We start from the raw sequence: 17724 nt of genomic DNA, 5'->3' as shown, positions 1-17724 counted from the left end.
TAAGTGCCATCTGAAATTTTCTTCTAGAATGATCATTTTTATAAATCTTGTATATTTAAGTTCAATAATTTCACTTAAATGACAATTAATAGGTAATTTGCATTGCCATTTAAGTGAAATTATTGAACTTAAATATACGAGCTTGATAAAAATGATCATTCTAGAAGAAAATTTCAGACGGCACTTAGAGGCTTTTGCATCTGAACTCTTCATATATATATATATATATATATATATATATATATATATATATATATATATATATATATATATATATATAATATTATTATTAACCATTATTTTTGTTTATTATTTTTATTTTATTATTTGCATTTTTTGCCATTGTGCTATCAGAGCCATTTCTGGGTCACAACCCACCACTGCTTCTCATACAAATGCAAACTTTTTTAATTAATTAGCATTTTCGCAGGAATTAAGTAAAAAGAGAGACAGTTTTCTTTCAAGCAGTATTTCTTTTTAATAGCTTTTAATAAACACACAAACACAAGCTTTGATAAGAGAGGCGAGTCAGAGGCAAAGAGTTGGGTTCTTGTGAATGAACAGTCTTCATCAGAGCTCACACTCCTTCAGACAACTTACAGTACAGGTGTTTTCAGAAATTAAATTAAATACAAATAACATCACACTCTTTAGCCAGATCAAATTAATTCAACACTATTCAGTTGTTGTTTCTTCTTCTTCAGGTTTAAGTCTTACAATGTCAAGTAACAATTGCAGTCTAAAATGTGTTAATGTTGGGAAATGAGCACATGCAACATTTTTCTAGTGCTGGTCCCATGTCAGAACAGACCACATGTTGATTATATATTGATATTTTAAAGGGGATTATCCATCACTACATACAGAAATCCCTTTACACACAAGTTTTATTGCTGCTAAAAGAAATTATTCTACTGCAGCATAAAGGTTGGTTGTTCAGTCACAGAGAAAAAAAAAAAAGCAGAATGGGATTTAGTTAGACATTCATCACTACATCCATGAAAACAGGCAACATGTTCCGTTCATCATAACATTTATTGTTTTTGGTGTTGCAGGAGAAGTAATCTAATACATGGTCCTCAGAATAGGGCCTTTAACTGTAAGTAATGAGTTGTTAAATACAATCACATGCTATTACAGTACGTTGAGAATTACTGTGAGTAGAAACAAAGCATCTCAAGATGGTAGACGTTGCAGCTTGTTATATTTCAAGTATTGAAAAATGTTTCCAATGCATGCAGGTGTTACGATCTATCCGCCATCATGTGATCAGTGGTCAGTTTACCTAACAAAACTGCCACTTCGATGCTTTTAAATGTTTTTCCGGATACATTGCGTAATATACAAGAGGACTGTGAGCTGTCATTCTGATGCTTGAATTATTTAATGTCCCTTCATTTTATTTTATATATTTATGCTCATCTGATTTGAATATGAAAGGCGTTTGCCTCAACTATTTAATCATGTATGCCTCAATTGTACTAACAGGTAACATGTGATCAAACCCATCAAACGTTGTACATCTGAATTGTATTTGGATTTGAATGTAACATCTAAGCAACATTTATTAAAATGATTTACTACCTTTCTCAAATCCTGCTGCTAATACTGCTCTTAAAAGTAACTAAATCCAACTAAAATCAATAGTTCCTCCATCACAATCTCCCAAAACTAAACTAATAACCCAGTGTTACTCAGAACACATTTTCTTTGTTTTATTATAAAATGAACCTTTTTTTGGTGAGTACTGTATATACAGCATTGTGTTATAGGCACAAGCACAATATATTCAATGGCATTTTGATTTTGACTTTCATTCATGTTATGTCCTTCTAAATAAAGGCTAAATGGCTATTAGTTAAAGGAATGGTAAATACATAGCACCATTTTTTGTTGGAAAACAAAGAAAAACTATTTTTAAAAAAAGCTATCCGATCTAATCATGGTAGTTTAGTTACTTCATCTATAATTCTCAATGCATCTTCATTGAAAACACTTCATTTCACTTTCCCTATAATTTAACACATGCACTTTGGTTAAAATACATCGAAAACCTTTTATAAGTATTTTTTGGCCGTATAAGGAAAGAAAAAAAAAAAAGACACAAACACACATTATGGCTAATGATGCACGTTTCTGCGACAAACACGCTCTAGGCACTTATTAGCTAAAAGAGGTACTTTGTCAACAGAGCAAACATATAATACTATGTACATATATGTAAAAAGTGTTATAAATAGGTTTTAAACCATAGATACTATATACATCTTCAAATGATGACGGTATTGAATATGTCTTTTCGGGGTGGCAGTGGGGTTGATTTTGACTGACCCCCGGGTGAAGATACTGTGTGATTTCACTTCTCTGTGGATGAAGTGCGATACTTTGGCTTCGAAGCTGTATTTCCATGTAGCGGCCATGAGAGGACAGTGCCACCTCACTCTCGCTTTCTCAAGATGACGTAGATTAACCCGCTTATGAATGCCAGAGGGAAGGCTACCCAGGCCAAGATGTAGGAAAAGCCATAGGACTCTGCCGTGGGGACCCACATGTGGTTCATTACCGTATAAATGATAGCTCCACTCATGACGAAAAGACCTGGGGAGGGAGGAAGACAAGAAAAATTAACTGTCTGGAAATGCAAAAAAAGACTGATGTTACCCTATAAAAATCATATTATTTGGGAATTCCAAGGTCGTTAAACATTATTTAAATATATACGTATTTTTGGTCATTACATAATTTCCACACTTCCATTTATGCTATTTCATGCTTTTTATGACTTCACTACAAGCTGTAGAAAATAGTAATAATAAAGAATCTCTGGAAAGTTTTGGCTTTGTAAAAAAAAAAAAAAAAAAAAAAAAAAAATGTTTTTGAAAGACATTTTATTTGATAAAAAATACAGTAATAAACAAATTAAAATAACATTTTAAAAAGCAATTTATTCCAGCTGAATTTCCAGCATCATTACTCTAGTCTTCAGTCACATGATCCTTCAGAAATCATTCTAATATGCTGATTTGCAGCTCAAAAAACATTTTTTATTATTATCAAAAAATATTTATGTAAAATATTTTTTTGGAAACCATGTTTTTCAGGATTCTATGATGAATAAAAAGTAAAAAAAAAGCATTTATTTAAATATATATATATATATATATATATATATATATATATATATATATATATATATATATATATATATATATATATATATATATATATTTTTTTTTAATGCTTCTTTCATAAATTAAAGTATTTCTTGAAAAAAATTGGGAAAAACGTTGGGAACACTTTTATGGTCAGGATATTACATTAAATATCCAATAATGTGTGTTGTAATCATGGCCCCCACTGAGGTTCCTCAGTACCTCTGTATTTTTCTAAGGTATATAATAAAAGTTGTGAAATAATTGCCTAATAATAACTTTATTTTGAAGCTACTTTGAACTAACTTTCTCATCTAAGCTGATCAGCGCTCTTCAATGTCAAAATGACTGAGATGGCCAATCAAATCAACGATGCTGGGCATCACCGTTACTTTTAAAGAAGCAGAGCATTTATAAACGAAAAGCACGATTCTTCAGTTTAACTGGTCAAAAAAAGGAGAAGCAAGTATTTTGGCCTCTGTGTACAGCCGTGGTTGTAATTGAGAATGACGTCTTTGTATTCTTGTGTACAACAATAACAAAGAAACTCGCACAATATTTACTGAGTAACAGTCCTCCAACTAATTTTGGCCTAGTCTTGACTATGAAGTCTGCATGAGAGGAAGGAAACATGACAAGGCACTTTCAGGACGTTCTTTTATGCCAGGCGGACCACAGACCACCTTCAGAGTGCCAGTCTTGACATTTCATCTTGTGGCAGCGGCTGTGTGTCCTGTGCCAACTCAGTGGGCACCTGCAACTGTCTGGCTTTGTGCTGTTACACCCTCGGCTCCCCTCTGACATTTAGCTTTCAATTAGCGTCCATCCTCTCTGATGAGAGTCGCAGATATGAACTTTAAAAGCCCTCGGTTTCAGTACGTACTGAAAGATCAAGCATTCATCTCGCCTACAGAGCTTTTCATTATCCAGGAACAGTAACGATTTCTAATAATATTCCATATTCATTACATCTCAAAGAGACATTTCTAAGGAGAGCTATCATTTTACATTAGCTGCAGTAAATTACTTTACTTCCCGTATCTTATATTTTACGCGTATTGTTTACCATAAATGAAGAGAAACGGTTTGTTTCGGTGGCCTCGCCTATTTATAACTCTGCGTGCTGCATTATTTAATCTCAAGAAATCATAACTAAATTATCTGCAGGAAGTTTGCCTGCAACCGCGGCTGAGCGCATTAAAGGGTTTCCTGGGCCGTCTGTGGCTTAATGAGAGTTGACAGGACTCATTAGAGTAACAAGACTAAGGCCAAAGGTCTTTTCATCTAGCCGAATGAAAGCAGATACACCTCCATAGGAACAGAGGAGATCAGTCGATGTCATGATGATCTTTTATTAATAAATGCTAATTGATCTCAGATCACCTGAGCCAACTAGCTCAAAAGCCTATACAAATATTAATTCTCCTTTGTTTCTACTGCGAGCACCTTGGGTCCATTAACACTGCATGAGTGTGTCAGCATGCTATGTCAACCTCATTAGCATCTGCAAACAACCAAGTTGATCCATTGCATTGTTCACATGACGTCTCGATACTCACTAGCCAAGATCTGGAATGCTCCGGTGAGGAAGAAGCGTCCACCCTTCTGAAGTGTAAAGAGCTGGCAGAAGAACAGGAAGAGAGACAGGAAGCTGAAGATGATTGACAGGATCATGAGGGCTTGGACTGCTTGGATCCAAACTGAAAAACAGAAAGCATTTCAAAACATTAGTGCATTTACTTATTCCTGAATCCACTTAGGGCAGATCGAGCTTTGCAGAAATAAAAACATTCGCTCTTGAGAAGGAGATGGTCATTTAAAATGAACACGAATGGGCATTAAGCGGGTCGTTATCTCTTTTCTCATCTGCTTTTCTCGATCGATCACAGCAGAGTTGCACTTTTACATTGGCGTGCAACTGGAGATATGTATAATTGATAAAGACAGAGGTGAGTCTGCAAAAAAAAACACCAATTATCAGTTCATAATGAATTCTTCTTGTTGCCAATAAGATACAATTAAGTTTTGATGGTTGTTTCAAGAGCACTGGCGAATCCAGGAACCCTTAATGCATTTGTGCTAAAACATAATGAGGTTTCTGTTCCTAAAAGCTCTTAGCAGGTTACCAGCACCTAATATCGATCCTTTCTTGACGTCCCATGCAGGGCCAAAACACGGCAGCTTACAAGGAGCTCCATTAACTCTATATTACCTACATTTGATGGCTTTAAAAGCCTCCCGTATGTCATTTTTATCCTGCGTTAGAGCCATTCCACCCTTTTATAAGTGTGGACAGCAGAAGGTAAATGTTTGCATTAGTATTTTCAGAATAGCAGGAAACATTTCTTTCTTTCTTTAAAAATAAAACCTTACTGACTGCAAACTTTAAAAAACGTAGTGTAGACTGATTTGCAAGACAATAGCTTTGGACATTAAGTTCTTGGCATGCTTTGAGACTGGTTTGTGTGAGTTTGAGATTGATGAAGAATGATGTGGCAGATGTTTTAGTTTAATGTTTAGCGTGTATTCTGGCTTTGGAATGTCCCATTATGTACAAACAATTGTTTCTGTTTTAGAATTGCTATCCTCAGTCGAGTTTTAAAGGGATAGTTCATCTAACATGTAAAATCTGTCAGTATTTATTTACTCACTAGTTTAATTTCAAACCTGCATGCTGAACATGAGCCTCATGTCATGAGGATATTTTGAAGAAAGGGGTATTGTTCTTTGGATTATTAAAATGCTCTTGACATTAAGAAAATGGTTGTTTTAAAAAAAAAAAAAAATCACTAAAAGGTTGTTTGAGGAACCAAAAATGGTTCTTCTATGGCATTACTCTGATAATGTAGGAGATGCGTAGTTGATCTTTTTCTATCTCAGTCTCTACCTCTTCCGAGCCCAAGCAGTAATAAGTGGAATGCATGGGTTGTCCAGCATGTCTATTTCTTATCCAAGGGTCGTTCCTGTAGCATCATGTTTCTACCCCCCCCCCCCTTTCTCTCTCTCTTTCTCTCTCTCTTTCTCTCTCTCCTCTCATGTTCAGCTGTGTCTGCCGCTCCCCTTATAGCCACTAGAACTGTCAAGATCAGCCTACTACAGATTAAAACTAAATCAGAGCCAATACTATAGCCTTGAGAACAACCAGATCCTCTACTAGAGTCTAACGCAAAATAAGACTAGGTTCAGGCTGCAGAAAAATAATAATAATTTTAAGACCCTAATCCGATACAGGTCGGATGTTTTGCAATGCGACCTCAGTCTGAACAGTCGTAAAGGAATTCATGCGACTTTTACGTCACTCTACAGCAACATTCGTCACAATTCTGCGCTCATGGGAGTCACTTCAAAGACTTTACTTATCCGAAGTTATCAAGAAAGGTAGTCAGTGAAGGACGGTGACGTGTCAGAGCTCATAGAGCTCAATTGTGTGTCATACAGTGACAGAACATTCAAGCAAAAAACAAGGGCTCGTATCATAAATGTAAAAAAATCGGCCCCCTTTTTTCGCATTTCCTTCGTCTTTGTATTTTATATTGCCAATGCCTACGCATTAATTCGCTGGATTTGGCGGCAGGTCACACTATAAATAATCGCGTAACCGTTTACTTTAAAGGTGCATTGCGCAAGTCTCTGAGTTTTTGCAGAACTATGCCCCCTTCTGGCGACACGCGAAACTGCAACCAGAGTTGTGCACGCGGTTACGTGGAGTTTGCGTTGGGGTTTGGGATGAACTAGAAGCCGGTCTCTTTAAATCCATCTTCTACTTTTGCCAAAGTCGCTTGAGTTGTCTTCGCTGATGCGGATAATGGCGGCGAATACACAAACCTGCCAGACATAGCCAGGTGAGCGTGAACGCGCATGACGTCACGCCCCGTGGATTCCGTCCCGAATCCCTCTTATTTATTTTACTGTACAGGATTTTAGAGGCAATCGCAGAGATCATAGAAGGGCTCATTCAGCCCATCAGGCAATTGTTTAAGCATGTATGGGTTAGAAAAACGGGTATTTTTAACATGAAAAGTTGCTTAATGCACCTTTAATGTCCTTCGAGTTTTAACTTTCAAATGACGTCTTTTTATCGTTCTTTTGCGTTTCATGATATGTTCACACTGGAATCTGATATTGGCCACATTTAAAACAACAGCTATACAAAAAAAAAAAATAATAATAATAATCTGAGCAATAAATCGGAATTGAGCACTAGTGTAAACATAGCCTGAGACCCTCAGACACACAATGTACAATATCACATTGATTACAACCAGGAAAAGAATATAGAAAAACTTGATCAAGTCCTGGAAAATCTGGAATACTCAAGATCATAAACAAGATCGTCATCTTTTCACTTTTGTTGGGAAGACTTTCTAGCAATGATCTCATTAACTGCACAATCGTAAAACGTTTTTGAGCTTGTAAATATCTCAGAATGGAAACAATTGTGGAAATGCCATTTGTATTTAGAACATCTCATCAGAGGCCATACGAAGAGACTATTCTAGTTTGCATCCATAAATAATACAAGGTTCTGCTGCTATGTGTGTTTGCATTCAGGGGCTATACTGCACCCACACAATACAAATGATACAATAAATCTCTCAATTATCTCTCAACAATAGAGTAAAAATAGAAGCACATCCCCTCATACAGTCCGTTTACTCACTGTTACTAAGTTTATCTATCCTCACAAGAAGTAAACATTTGCAGTTTCCTGAATTTTTTTTTTCAGCTGTACTCATTTTGTGCTTGACAACACCCTGTGTATTTCTGTCAGCAGTCATGCGGGGAAGTGTATTTCAGGACAGAAGGTATCGTTTTTGGAAAGCGGAGGCCTTGTGTTTGCATTTAGAGGGGTACGTATGGTCCTGGGTGTGAATAATGTGGCTTAACAGATGATAAATATGCACCGGGGAAACATAACACAGGGGTGCGAGTATGTGCACTAATACTAGACTGCCTTTACCCCGGTTTGGTCCATGAAACAGTTCTCTATATCAGGATGATGAATAGGATTTCACGCATGCTTTAGCTGCCAGTGTTGAGTAGCTTCGCCATGCCAGCTGTTCCGCATCACTCCCGGTGTAAAAAAAAAAAAACATTCAGGTAATCTTAGGGTGGTTTCGTGCTTGGTTTGATTGCTTGTTTTGAGCTCAGGTTCAATTTAACCCCATTGATTTGTCCCTAACCCTGCAGGGATTGTTTCGCATTACACTTTTAGCACTGAAGCACAGTATGTTTGTGTATTGTCCTATGTAATAGTAAGAAGAACATTTTCCATTTTGATTCACCACCAACATCTTATACAGTACATACAGAAGGGCAATTATTTTTGTCTTAATTACTAGAGATGTGAAGAATTCGAGCAAAGAAAAGTAGGTTTGGGTTAGCTATTTTTTTTCCCCTAATACAAAATACAACTTTTAATATTAAAAATGTTTTTACCGTATTTAGATTAATAAATCCTGTAAAAATATGTTCCATGCAAACTACTCTGTTACCTAATGTTGGCATGTACCTTTTTAAATGTGTTACCTAAAACATTTATGAATATAAATATTACAGTGACTGACATACACTACTGTTTTTTAAAAATGTTTTTAAAATAAGTCTCTTATGCTCACCAATACTGCATTTATTTGATCAAAAATACAGTAAAAACAGTAATATTGTGAAAGATTAATATATCCGTTTTCTATTTTAATATATTTTAGCATTTATTTTATTCCTGTGATGACAGAGCTGAATTTTCAGCATCATTACTCTACTCTTCAATGTCACATGATCCTTCAGAAATCATTCTAATATGCTGATTTGCTGCTCAAAAACATTTCTTATTATTATCAGTGTTGGAAAACAGTTAGCTGCTTAACATTTTTTTGTTGAAACTGTGATATGTTTTTTCAGAATTCTTTGATAAATGGAAAGTTCAAAAGAACAGCATTTATTTAAAATAGAAACATCATTTTGTAACAATGTTAAACAATGTTAAAGTCTACAGTCTCAGTACATAAAGGTTCACATTTTAACTGCTGTTGTTTGTGTGCAAGTTAAATGTCATCTAATTAAAAGACATTGCTAGTCATGTACCAATAAAACCCCTCTAAGACCCTCATTACAGCCTAGAGATGACCGTCAAAAACCACCTTAAGAAGTAACTACAAAGTGCAAACTTTTAAATAAAAACGTTTTTCCGGCACGTGAGCGAGCGCATGCAGGAGAGCAGGACAGAAAAGCCCTTCAGAATGTGCCCACCCCGCACCACACCACACCCTAAACAAACACAGCACATTATAGGTGCTACGCCAACTGACCGAGAGCTATGAAATAACACAGCAAAGCATTCTGGTCCCGCCTCATTTCCAAAGTGCACAGAGAGGCGTTTCTCGCTCAAAAACTATGACATCATCTCACCCTCCGAGAACAGCCAACGGTGTAACAGAGAACTGATTGGGAATGTACAGAACGTTTTATGATTTAGAAGCGAATATTATATAACATATTTTATATACATGTTTTATGGCAAGATTAACTCAAAAATGGCAACTTTAGTTTGTATTTTACCTGAAAACTTGGTTAATACACTCTCTCTTTCAAATTGCCTTCATTCTCTTATTGTTAAACACCCCGTCGCTTGCATTTTGATTCGTGGACGTGACTCAAATCACACCATGTTCGGCCTACGGCTCTCTGATGCTACGCCATCACACGGATCAGTCTAAATCTAAGCTGCTTCAAATGCTCTACCTCTGCCCCACCCCAAAAGCTCTCAAACCTCTTTGCAACCCAGCACTCTCCACTCCCAAACAAGGGGCCCGAGCTCAGCACCGGCAACCAGACTATTTATACAGTCTGCCTGAGCTGATGTTTAAGAGGGGTCTGTTGTGGGTTAAAACTGCATGCTTGCATTCTCACCCCTAGATGGCAGTACTGAGGTGTGAGGCAGAGTGGGCACACCCACCATACAGAGTGGTAAACAGGCAAAGGGGCTTTGACAGTAATGCCAGGATCAACCCCTCTGTGAATAGCCTGCTATGTGTAACATAGCGACAGTCTCTTTAACCCTTGACAGAGAAGCAGACCTTTTCCAAGCTTGAAATGAATATCACTGCACCTTAAATGTTTGGTTTCATCATACATTCACTCTTAAATATAAGATTTTAGCAGGATCCTACCTCCAGTGTCAGCAGGGTCACATTTGTTCTCGTTATTGATTATTGTGCAGTTTGTCCAGAGGTCTGAACTGCTGTTGGGGTTAACAACCCATGCCTGTTAGAGGATGCAAGAATACTCATTAGCACGGATTAAACATCCAAAATATGCTCTTACAGCTGCTTTTAGCCTGTGATTGGCATTCTTCGACTTTAATAATTACATCAAATGATTGCATAATTAATAGCTATCACATCATTTTTCATTTTAATATCAAATAGATAGATAGATAGATAGATCTGTATTAATCAAATAAAAGAAACTGCAGGATAGATACTTACACTGACTATAGTGGACACGAAGAGCAGAACCAGTGCTGCCACATGCAAGACGACGATTCCCAGTAAGAGGAGCAGCATGATGTTTCCTTACGTTTCTGTACAAACACCGGAACATTTTATTGATAAAGTACATCAATGACCAGTTAAAAGTTATAATATAGTCCTTTAACATTATTTTTGCTATTGGATTTAGGTTGGTATTATAGATAAATATGTAAAAGTTGTATTAATAAAATATTAATAAATTATATTATTGTATGTGTCATTGGAGTTTGAGTTTATAATATAATAAAATATAATATAATATAATATAATATAATATAATATAATATAATATAATATAATATACAGGTGTTTTTATTATCAAAACCAGTTGGTTTTAACCAGTGCATCAAAAGCTGACTGTTACATGGTAGCCTACGTCTTGTAATAAAAATACAAGGTTAATATTACGTTGTATTTGTATTGTCTGATTTATTAAAACTTTCGGTAACACTTTATTTTGAGGTGACGTAGTTACACGTTACTACATGTTCTTACTGTAGAAATAGTAAATTATGCATAATTACAAGTAACTAACCCTAAACCAAACCCTAACCTCAACTCTATAGTAAATACATGTAGTTAATTAATATTACTACATGCATGTAACTACGTCAACTTAAAATAAAGTGTAACCAAACTTTCTACAGGCTATTTATGAACTAGAATGTAGATCGACCGACAATTGCAGTTACTCAGAACGCAGTTTATAGGCAACACCATTTTCACCATCAATTTTGGCGCAAAAGAGTGGCACAACGAATTTGACAAGAGCAAAACGGATTGTTTTAATGGATGTAAGTAATAAAACAACCACAGTGTCCCTCTACAAAGTTAGATATCAGCTTATGGATGAGCCAGAGCGCCAAAATGACTTAATTTATCCCGAATGCAAGAATTAGGCAACTGTCTTCTTCTGATCCGCTCCGGTCTTTTTACACTCATAAACAGTCAACGTACTTTTGTACTGTAATATAAATCCAACTTACTGCGAGCAAAGAGAAAGTAAGTCCACAAAAATGGATGAAAACGCTGAAATGCAGTCGCGCCACTCGTTTCAAAAGCACTGCGTATTTCCAAAGTCCAGATCCCTGCGACTAGATTAACATGCTTTATGGAGCAGCAGCTTTAAAGAGTCTCATTATGGAAGTACTACGCCCTTTTTCTGCGTTGCTACGTCAGGGCGCGCCCCTGTAACAGCTCCACAGAATATCCACAGCACACACTGTGCGTAAGAGCGCAGGAAAACCACCAGGCTCTTAGTCATACACACTCGGGGAAGCTGTGTTTGGTTCTCATGGATACCAACGTGGATGAAGAAAATAGCCTATACAGTGGTGCTATAGTTATATATAGCCTATGAATATGACTGATATCACTTTAAACTGGAATAATCTCTTTATCCTTTGTCATGGTTAAACTAACAAATGATCATAGCATAATCACTGCAGTTTGATCATCACTTTGAACTCTATATTGTTTATAAGGCAATAGAGCCTGTGGTAAAGAGATAAACTTATCCACTTTCTGTACTGTATGTTTTCAGAAGTGGCTATTCATAATCTAACAAAAACAGTTTCAAGGCTTTTTTTCTTGTCTCATTGGGAAGTTGCAGGATGTTCTTTTTCTCCGGTTGTTGCTATAGGAATGAGTGATACAAACTTGTTAAATGGTGACTCTCAGTTCTCCCTGATACCGTCTGTGTGAAAATGAGTATATACCCATTACCTGGCCTTTGGGAGGCCTCCAGGAATGTGCAGAATTCCTCTACAAGAGATTCCCCTCCCTTCCCCTCTCTCATCAGTCATCAAATATAAAGTCAATAAAAAGAGCGGGTAGAGAGATACCGAAAGAGTGTTGAGTGCTCTCCCTGATATGAGAGATAGTTCATAGAGTGTTCAGATAATCAGGGAATAACCATGGACAACTGAGAATTATTTAAACCCTTTTGTTGTGGTAAGGGTGGTTTTCTTTCACTGCTTTGTCAGGTTTAAATGACTACATGATTTGTGGCTCGTACTTCACAGTCTTATCAGGGGTCAGTTGTGTTGTCTGAGGCTCTTTATGGTGTACGTAAGGCATCGCTACAGTACCTCTGCTGGTTTACATAGTATTTACCTAGAGTTTACATGCTATTTTAATAGTTGACATGCTGTGGAAAACATTTTGTGTACCTGAGGGTACATATATCTACCCATATATACAGATACATAGCAAATATAAAGAGATGACAGATGTAGATGTTGATTGTTCGGTAAGTTCAGGCCATGGAAAATGAGGATGGGAACTGAACTGATCAAAATGCTGCATTGTTGCGTATCTGTGAGAGTCCACACTTTTTTTGCTAGCAGCGTGACAGTGGCTTGTTGTTCTTGCTTATCACCAATTGACTCGGGCAAGGAGCAATAATCCCTGTGGCACTATGGAATGCTCTGGCGTTCCAGTTACACAAACTAGAGATAACACGGGGAATGCAAGCTTGACATGAGTGTAAACGGGCCTTGTGTCTTCCATTATATCTGACTTTCCTTTGCTCAATCAGAGGGGACCGCTGAGATTTTAACTGTACTGTTCAACACTTTGCATTTGCATCTATAAAAATATGTGCACTTTTTGTAAATTAATAATTCCTTTTTTGAAATTTAGTTTAATTCAGCTGCAATACTGCATTATAATTTTCACAGGTGTCTGTTATTCCTCATGTCCTCAACTTTTACCATGAGTTAATGTTTCGGTTAAGCTTAAGTCATTTATTTTATTTTATTTTTTATTTTATTTAGTGTGTTTACCCATAAAACTAAATGCATAGAAATGGTTAAATATTACTGAATTAGTAATCATAAGACAAATTAGGACATTGTGGTCAAATGCCATTATCCGACAAGCCATATTTAATTTAATGGCCTCCATTCTGTTTGTTTGCCAGACCACACTGAAAAAAATGTTATGTTGAATTTACTTAATTTTATTACGTCAAGGGGTTGCACGAAATAAATTTATCTAAATCCAGATATATTTTTTAAGTTGAGTGTACTTATATTTTGTAAATTGGTTGTACTTATATTTTATAAGTAATTTCAGATTAATAATATTCATAATTTAAGCTAAACTATTTTAAGTTGAATTTACTCAATTTTTTCAAGAACTAGCCTGTGAATCTCAACAATGGTGACAATTATAAAGCATGTTGCAGAGAATTCTGGGTGCCACCAATCAAAACTCATTTATGGCCCCCACTATGCATTGCTGCATGAATAAATAATGAGCTTATGTTCGAAGGTGATCTGTTTCAGGTCAGATGATTGTGAAATAATGATTATGTAAAACACAACCAATACCATCAGATCTCCTTACACATTAGTTCAACTGACTGTTACAATTCAAGTGCAGTGGCCAAACAAAGTGTTAAATTATTGGTTTCAGGGTAAAGAGCCCAACTTAAACACCCACTGATCCCCATGATGGTAACTTAAAATTATGGTTGTAACTTAAAGCTGCCGTCGGCAACATTTTTTTTATCATATTCAGTGTAATCGACACTATAATCCGACAGAACAACGTTAATAAGGTGGTTTTAGAAAAAAACCCGAGCTTCTAACTCCACCTGGAGCGTGTTATTTGTTTTGCAAAAATCCACCGCTCCCGCTTCATCAGGTCCAATCAGCGCAGGGGGGTGTGAGATCTGACTGTCAATCACAGGTCGTGCACACGCCACAGATCCCGTTACCCCCTCGCGCACGTTACAATCACATGCACACGCCTGAAGTTCGCGCAGTAAGGAAGAGTGATGGCGGAAAAGATTCCAATTCCTCGGTTAACCTCAAGAGCTAGGAGGTCAGAGCTTGCAATCAACCATTTACTTTATAAGTACTCCATGGTGTTGATCGATGCTGATGAGAAGGGCGCGTTCACCGAAAATCTGGTGCACGCACTGACCAGCACAAACTCGATGGGAGGGTATTAGTTGATAGTGGGGGAGGGGCATGAGAGTTGTAAACATTCAAAATTTGGCTAAGTCCACTCAATCTTCCAGGGTTGCCGACGGCAGCTTTAAAATTACGGTTGTAACATTACAGTTTTCTCCTTCAGTGATTCTGCTTGTTACCATCAGGTTTCTCAAATGTTGGCAATAAAAAATAAAGAGTTCTTAATTCATCTTTGACGTCTGTCTGTTATACAGATATTTTTGTTTAAAAATTGTAAAATGGTTAACTTTTAAGGAATTAATTTGATTAATTATTACTCAATTCTAATGTGTTAAATTTAATTAATAATATTGCTTGTAATCTGCACAATTTTATTGAGTAGATATAGCGTATTCATTTTACAGTGAATATGGAAATTAAATTAAACTTATTTTTTTCTAATTACTTTTAATTGAATGAAATTAACTTGTTTTAAACAAGAGCAGTGAATTTGAAAATTAATAATAAAAAATAAGTAGGATTAAATAACACATTATATTCAGTGAAATTAACCAGATAAAAACATGTAACATTTACAAGGGGTCAGAATCATTTTTTTCAGTGCAGTATCTTTGTACTTTGGAGATGCACTTCCATTATGTGAAAAATGCTGCATCCATTATGTTGGCATTCGCCCATAACAGACATTTTCCCAATCCAAAATTCCATTCACTAAAATGTTTTGATTTTCACTGATATATGCTGTAAGTACATCATTATGTGACACATGACACATAGAAGAGCATTATCTAAGGTGTACAGGGATAGTAACCGTTAATGGATCTTTGAGTATTTTTCCAGGTACCTTGGCATGCAGTCCCATATATGCCAATGTTTGTAGAAGTCTTGAGTAGAGAGTGGTAGTATAGGATCCATGGCAGTAGTGTTAGTGTTGAATACACACACACACACACACACACACACACACACACACACACACACACACACACACACACACACACACACACACAAACACACACACACACACACACACACACACACACACACACACACACGCACACACGCACACACGCACACACACACACACACACACACACACAACCTGACCAGGCTCTAATGTTACACTCTACAGCCATTAAGAGTGTGATTTATGTTTGTGAGTCACTGAGAGACAAGGCCAGACTTAAATGCAGGGGGTGTGTGTTTTGGAGTATGTGGGTGTGTGTTTTGGAGTATGTGGGTTAAGTGTTTGTGTGTGCCCACATTTGAAGAGATTTATCCAGGACTTATCGGACATGTTTGGGTTTGTAAAGTGGTTTTGACTCCTTGACTCTAAATATTTGGTGATTGGACACCAACAACATCATGTTGTGTCCATGAGAAAAGTACTTGATTCTCTGTATACAAGCCTATACAAACCCAAGGACAGATAGGCACAATAATTTATTATAGTTTAGAGAAACGCGTCATGCCCTGCAACAGCTGAAGTTGGAACAGAAAGACCCTTCATGCATAGCAAAGGGAACAGAACAAAATAAACCCCGTGAGGCCATGTGTGACATTGATTTCACTCTGGATAATGGGTCTTGTTAGGCATCATGTCTTGAAGGACACAAGCCATTTCAAGGGAACAGGACATCATACAGACTTTACGAAACCACTTAGTAATATTACTTGTCCAGTTTTAGTTTAGACATTGGTCTGAATGCATTATTTTGCTTTATAGTTTTTACTTTAATAAAGGTATCATTCACGACTTTCTGCTGTGATGAAATCTTGTCAAATCTTGACGATACTTTGACGTTTTGTTCTACAACGTAAATTACACACACTCATAGTGAAAACTATGGCAGTTATATTCATTTTTGAAAATGTATGTTTTTAATAAGTAACTAGATAAGACAGTTTGGGGTGTGAGTGTGTGCAGTGTACATTGTAGAAGAAAACGTCAAAGTATTGTTCATAAATTGAAAAAAAAAAAAAAAACATTCTAAAACCCCAAATGAAAATCTTGAAGGAATCAGCGGCCATCTTCTAAGTTTTGACGTCAGACCTACACCACTCTATTGACATAATCCTCATATCTGATATGAGATTTTTTTTTTCCAGAAGTGAGGGACTTATCACAGTAAAATAACAGGAAACTCATTAGAGCAATCAACTTCACACCCTGAGCGGGTTTTGTAGTAGAATGAGTCAGACTCTAAAGAACCTACCAGGGAATAAACATCATGAGCGGAAAGCGGCTAAAGAAAGTGTGCATGATAAAAAAACAACGAGCAGACTGTCTGTGGGAATAAAAACAACTGATCCCTTTTATGACTCGAGGGATGAGAGTAAATAAAGGACTTTCAAGGACTGCACAGATGTTTGGCTACTATTATACTCATTCAGACCTGTCATCATGTTTTCATTATGCGCACTAAGCTCACACATACATACAGTACCTACAAACTGATCCACCAACCCAACACAAGCATATAGACTTATATCCTTTGTTGATCTGGCCTCTCAATCTCACTTCCCCTAGTTCCATTCTGATGTTGTGTGTCACACTTCCTGCAGTTTCCCTGGAGACGAAGCCATAAATAAACACCAGCGGATAGTATAAAAGAAGAGACCGGACTCTTGAATCATCCCACAGCATGATTCAGCAGGAGACAGAGAGGATAGGAGAGACAGCGTCTGCAAATTTAGCTTCCTTTTCTTCTAAACTGGCTGTCGATATGATAGTCATTTAACCGATCAATCAGATGGAGCCCTCAGACTTCCAGTAGACATTTCTGTAGACTTTTGTCTCCGGCCAAGCTAACGGGGGAACGTTCTCAGAAGGTTCTCTCAAAGTTATGAACAAACATTTTTCCTGTAACCTTAATAGAACGTTTGTTCAAAACATTAGCTCAGAAACGTTATTTTACACATTAGTCTCACGTTGCCAGACCATCATACTCATGGCCACCCAGACAGCAACATGGTGTCGGCCCAGATCCGGCCCACATCTGGTATGCGTGTAATACACATGTACCAGATGTGGCCCGGATCTGGGCCAAGACTATGTTGCTGTCTGGCAAAGTACCGCCCAAGACTGCCATCTGACTGACATGTAAAGCAATCTAT

General features: G+C 36.9%; 1 protein-coding gene across 1 annotated transcript; it reads right to left on the bottom strand.

Annotated features, from left to right (window-relative positions):
• Positions 1 to 453: 453 nt before the first annotated feature.
• Positions 454 to 12382, bottom strand: pmp22b (peripheral myelin protein 22b). Its single transcript, XM_081393441.1, has 5 exons — positions 11671 to 12382; positions 10640 to 10734; positions 10322 to 10415; positions 4712 to 4852; positions 454 to 2598 (listed from the first exon to the last, which is right to left on the bottom strand). Exons 2-5 carry the CDS (start codon positions 10715 to 10717, stop codon positions 2438 to 2440), a joined length of 474 nt encoding a protein of 157 aa, XP_081249567.1. The 5' UTR covers positions 10718 to 10734; positions 11671 to 12382; the 3' UTR covers positions 454 to 2437.
• Positions 12383 to 17724: the final 5342 nt, after the last annotated feature.

Source organism: Scardinius erythrophthalmus (genome assembly GCF_964197995.2).
Source record: "Scardinius erythrophthalmus genome assembly, chromosome: 18".
Taxonomy (NCBI): domain Eukaryota; kingdom Metazoa; phylum Chordata; class Actinopteri; order Cypriniformes; family Leuciscidae; genus Scardinius; species Scardinius erythrophthalmus.
The sequence above is the reverse complement of the archived record's forward strand: the minus strand, read 5'-3'. Positions and strand labels throughout refer to the sequence as shown.

Bases quoted from the DNA above. Each gene is read 5' to 3' on its own strand.
- pmp22b (XM_081393441.1), bottom strand. From the start codon at position 10,717: ATGCTGCTCCTCTTACTGGGAATCGTCGTCTTGCATGTGGCAGCACTG. The intron at 10,416-10,639 runs GTAAGTATCTAT...ATCCTCTAACAG, and splicing joins TCGTGTCCACTATAGTCAGT to GCATGGGTTGTTAACCCCAA. The intron at 4,853-10,321 runs GTAGGATCCTGC...TCTGTTTTTCAG, and splicing joins TGACCCTGCTGACACTGGAG to TTTGGATCCAAGCAGTCCAA.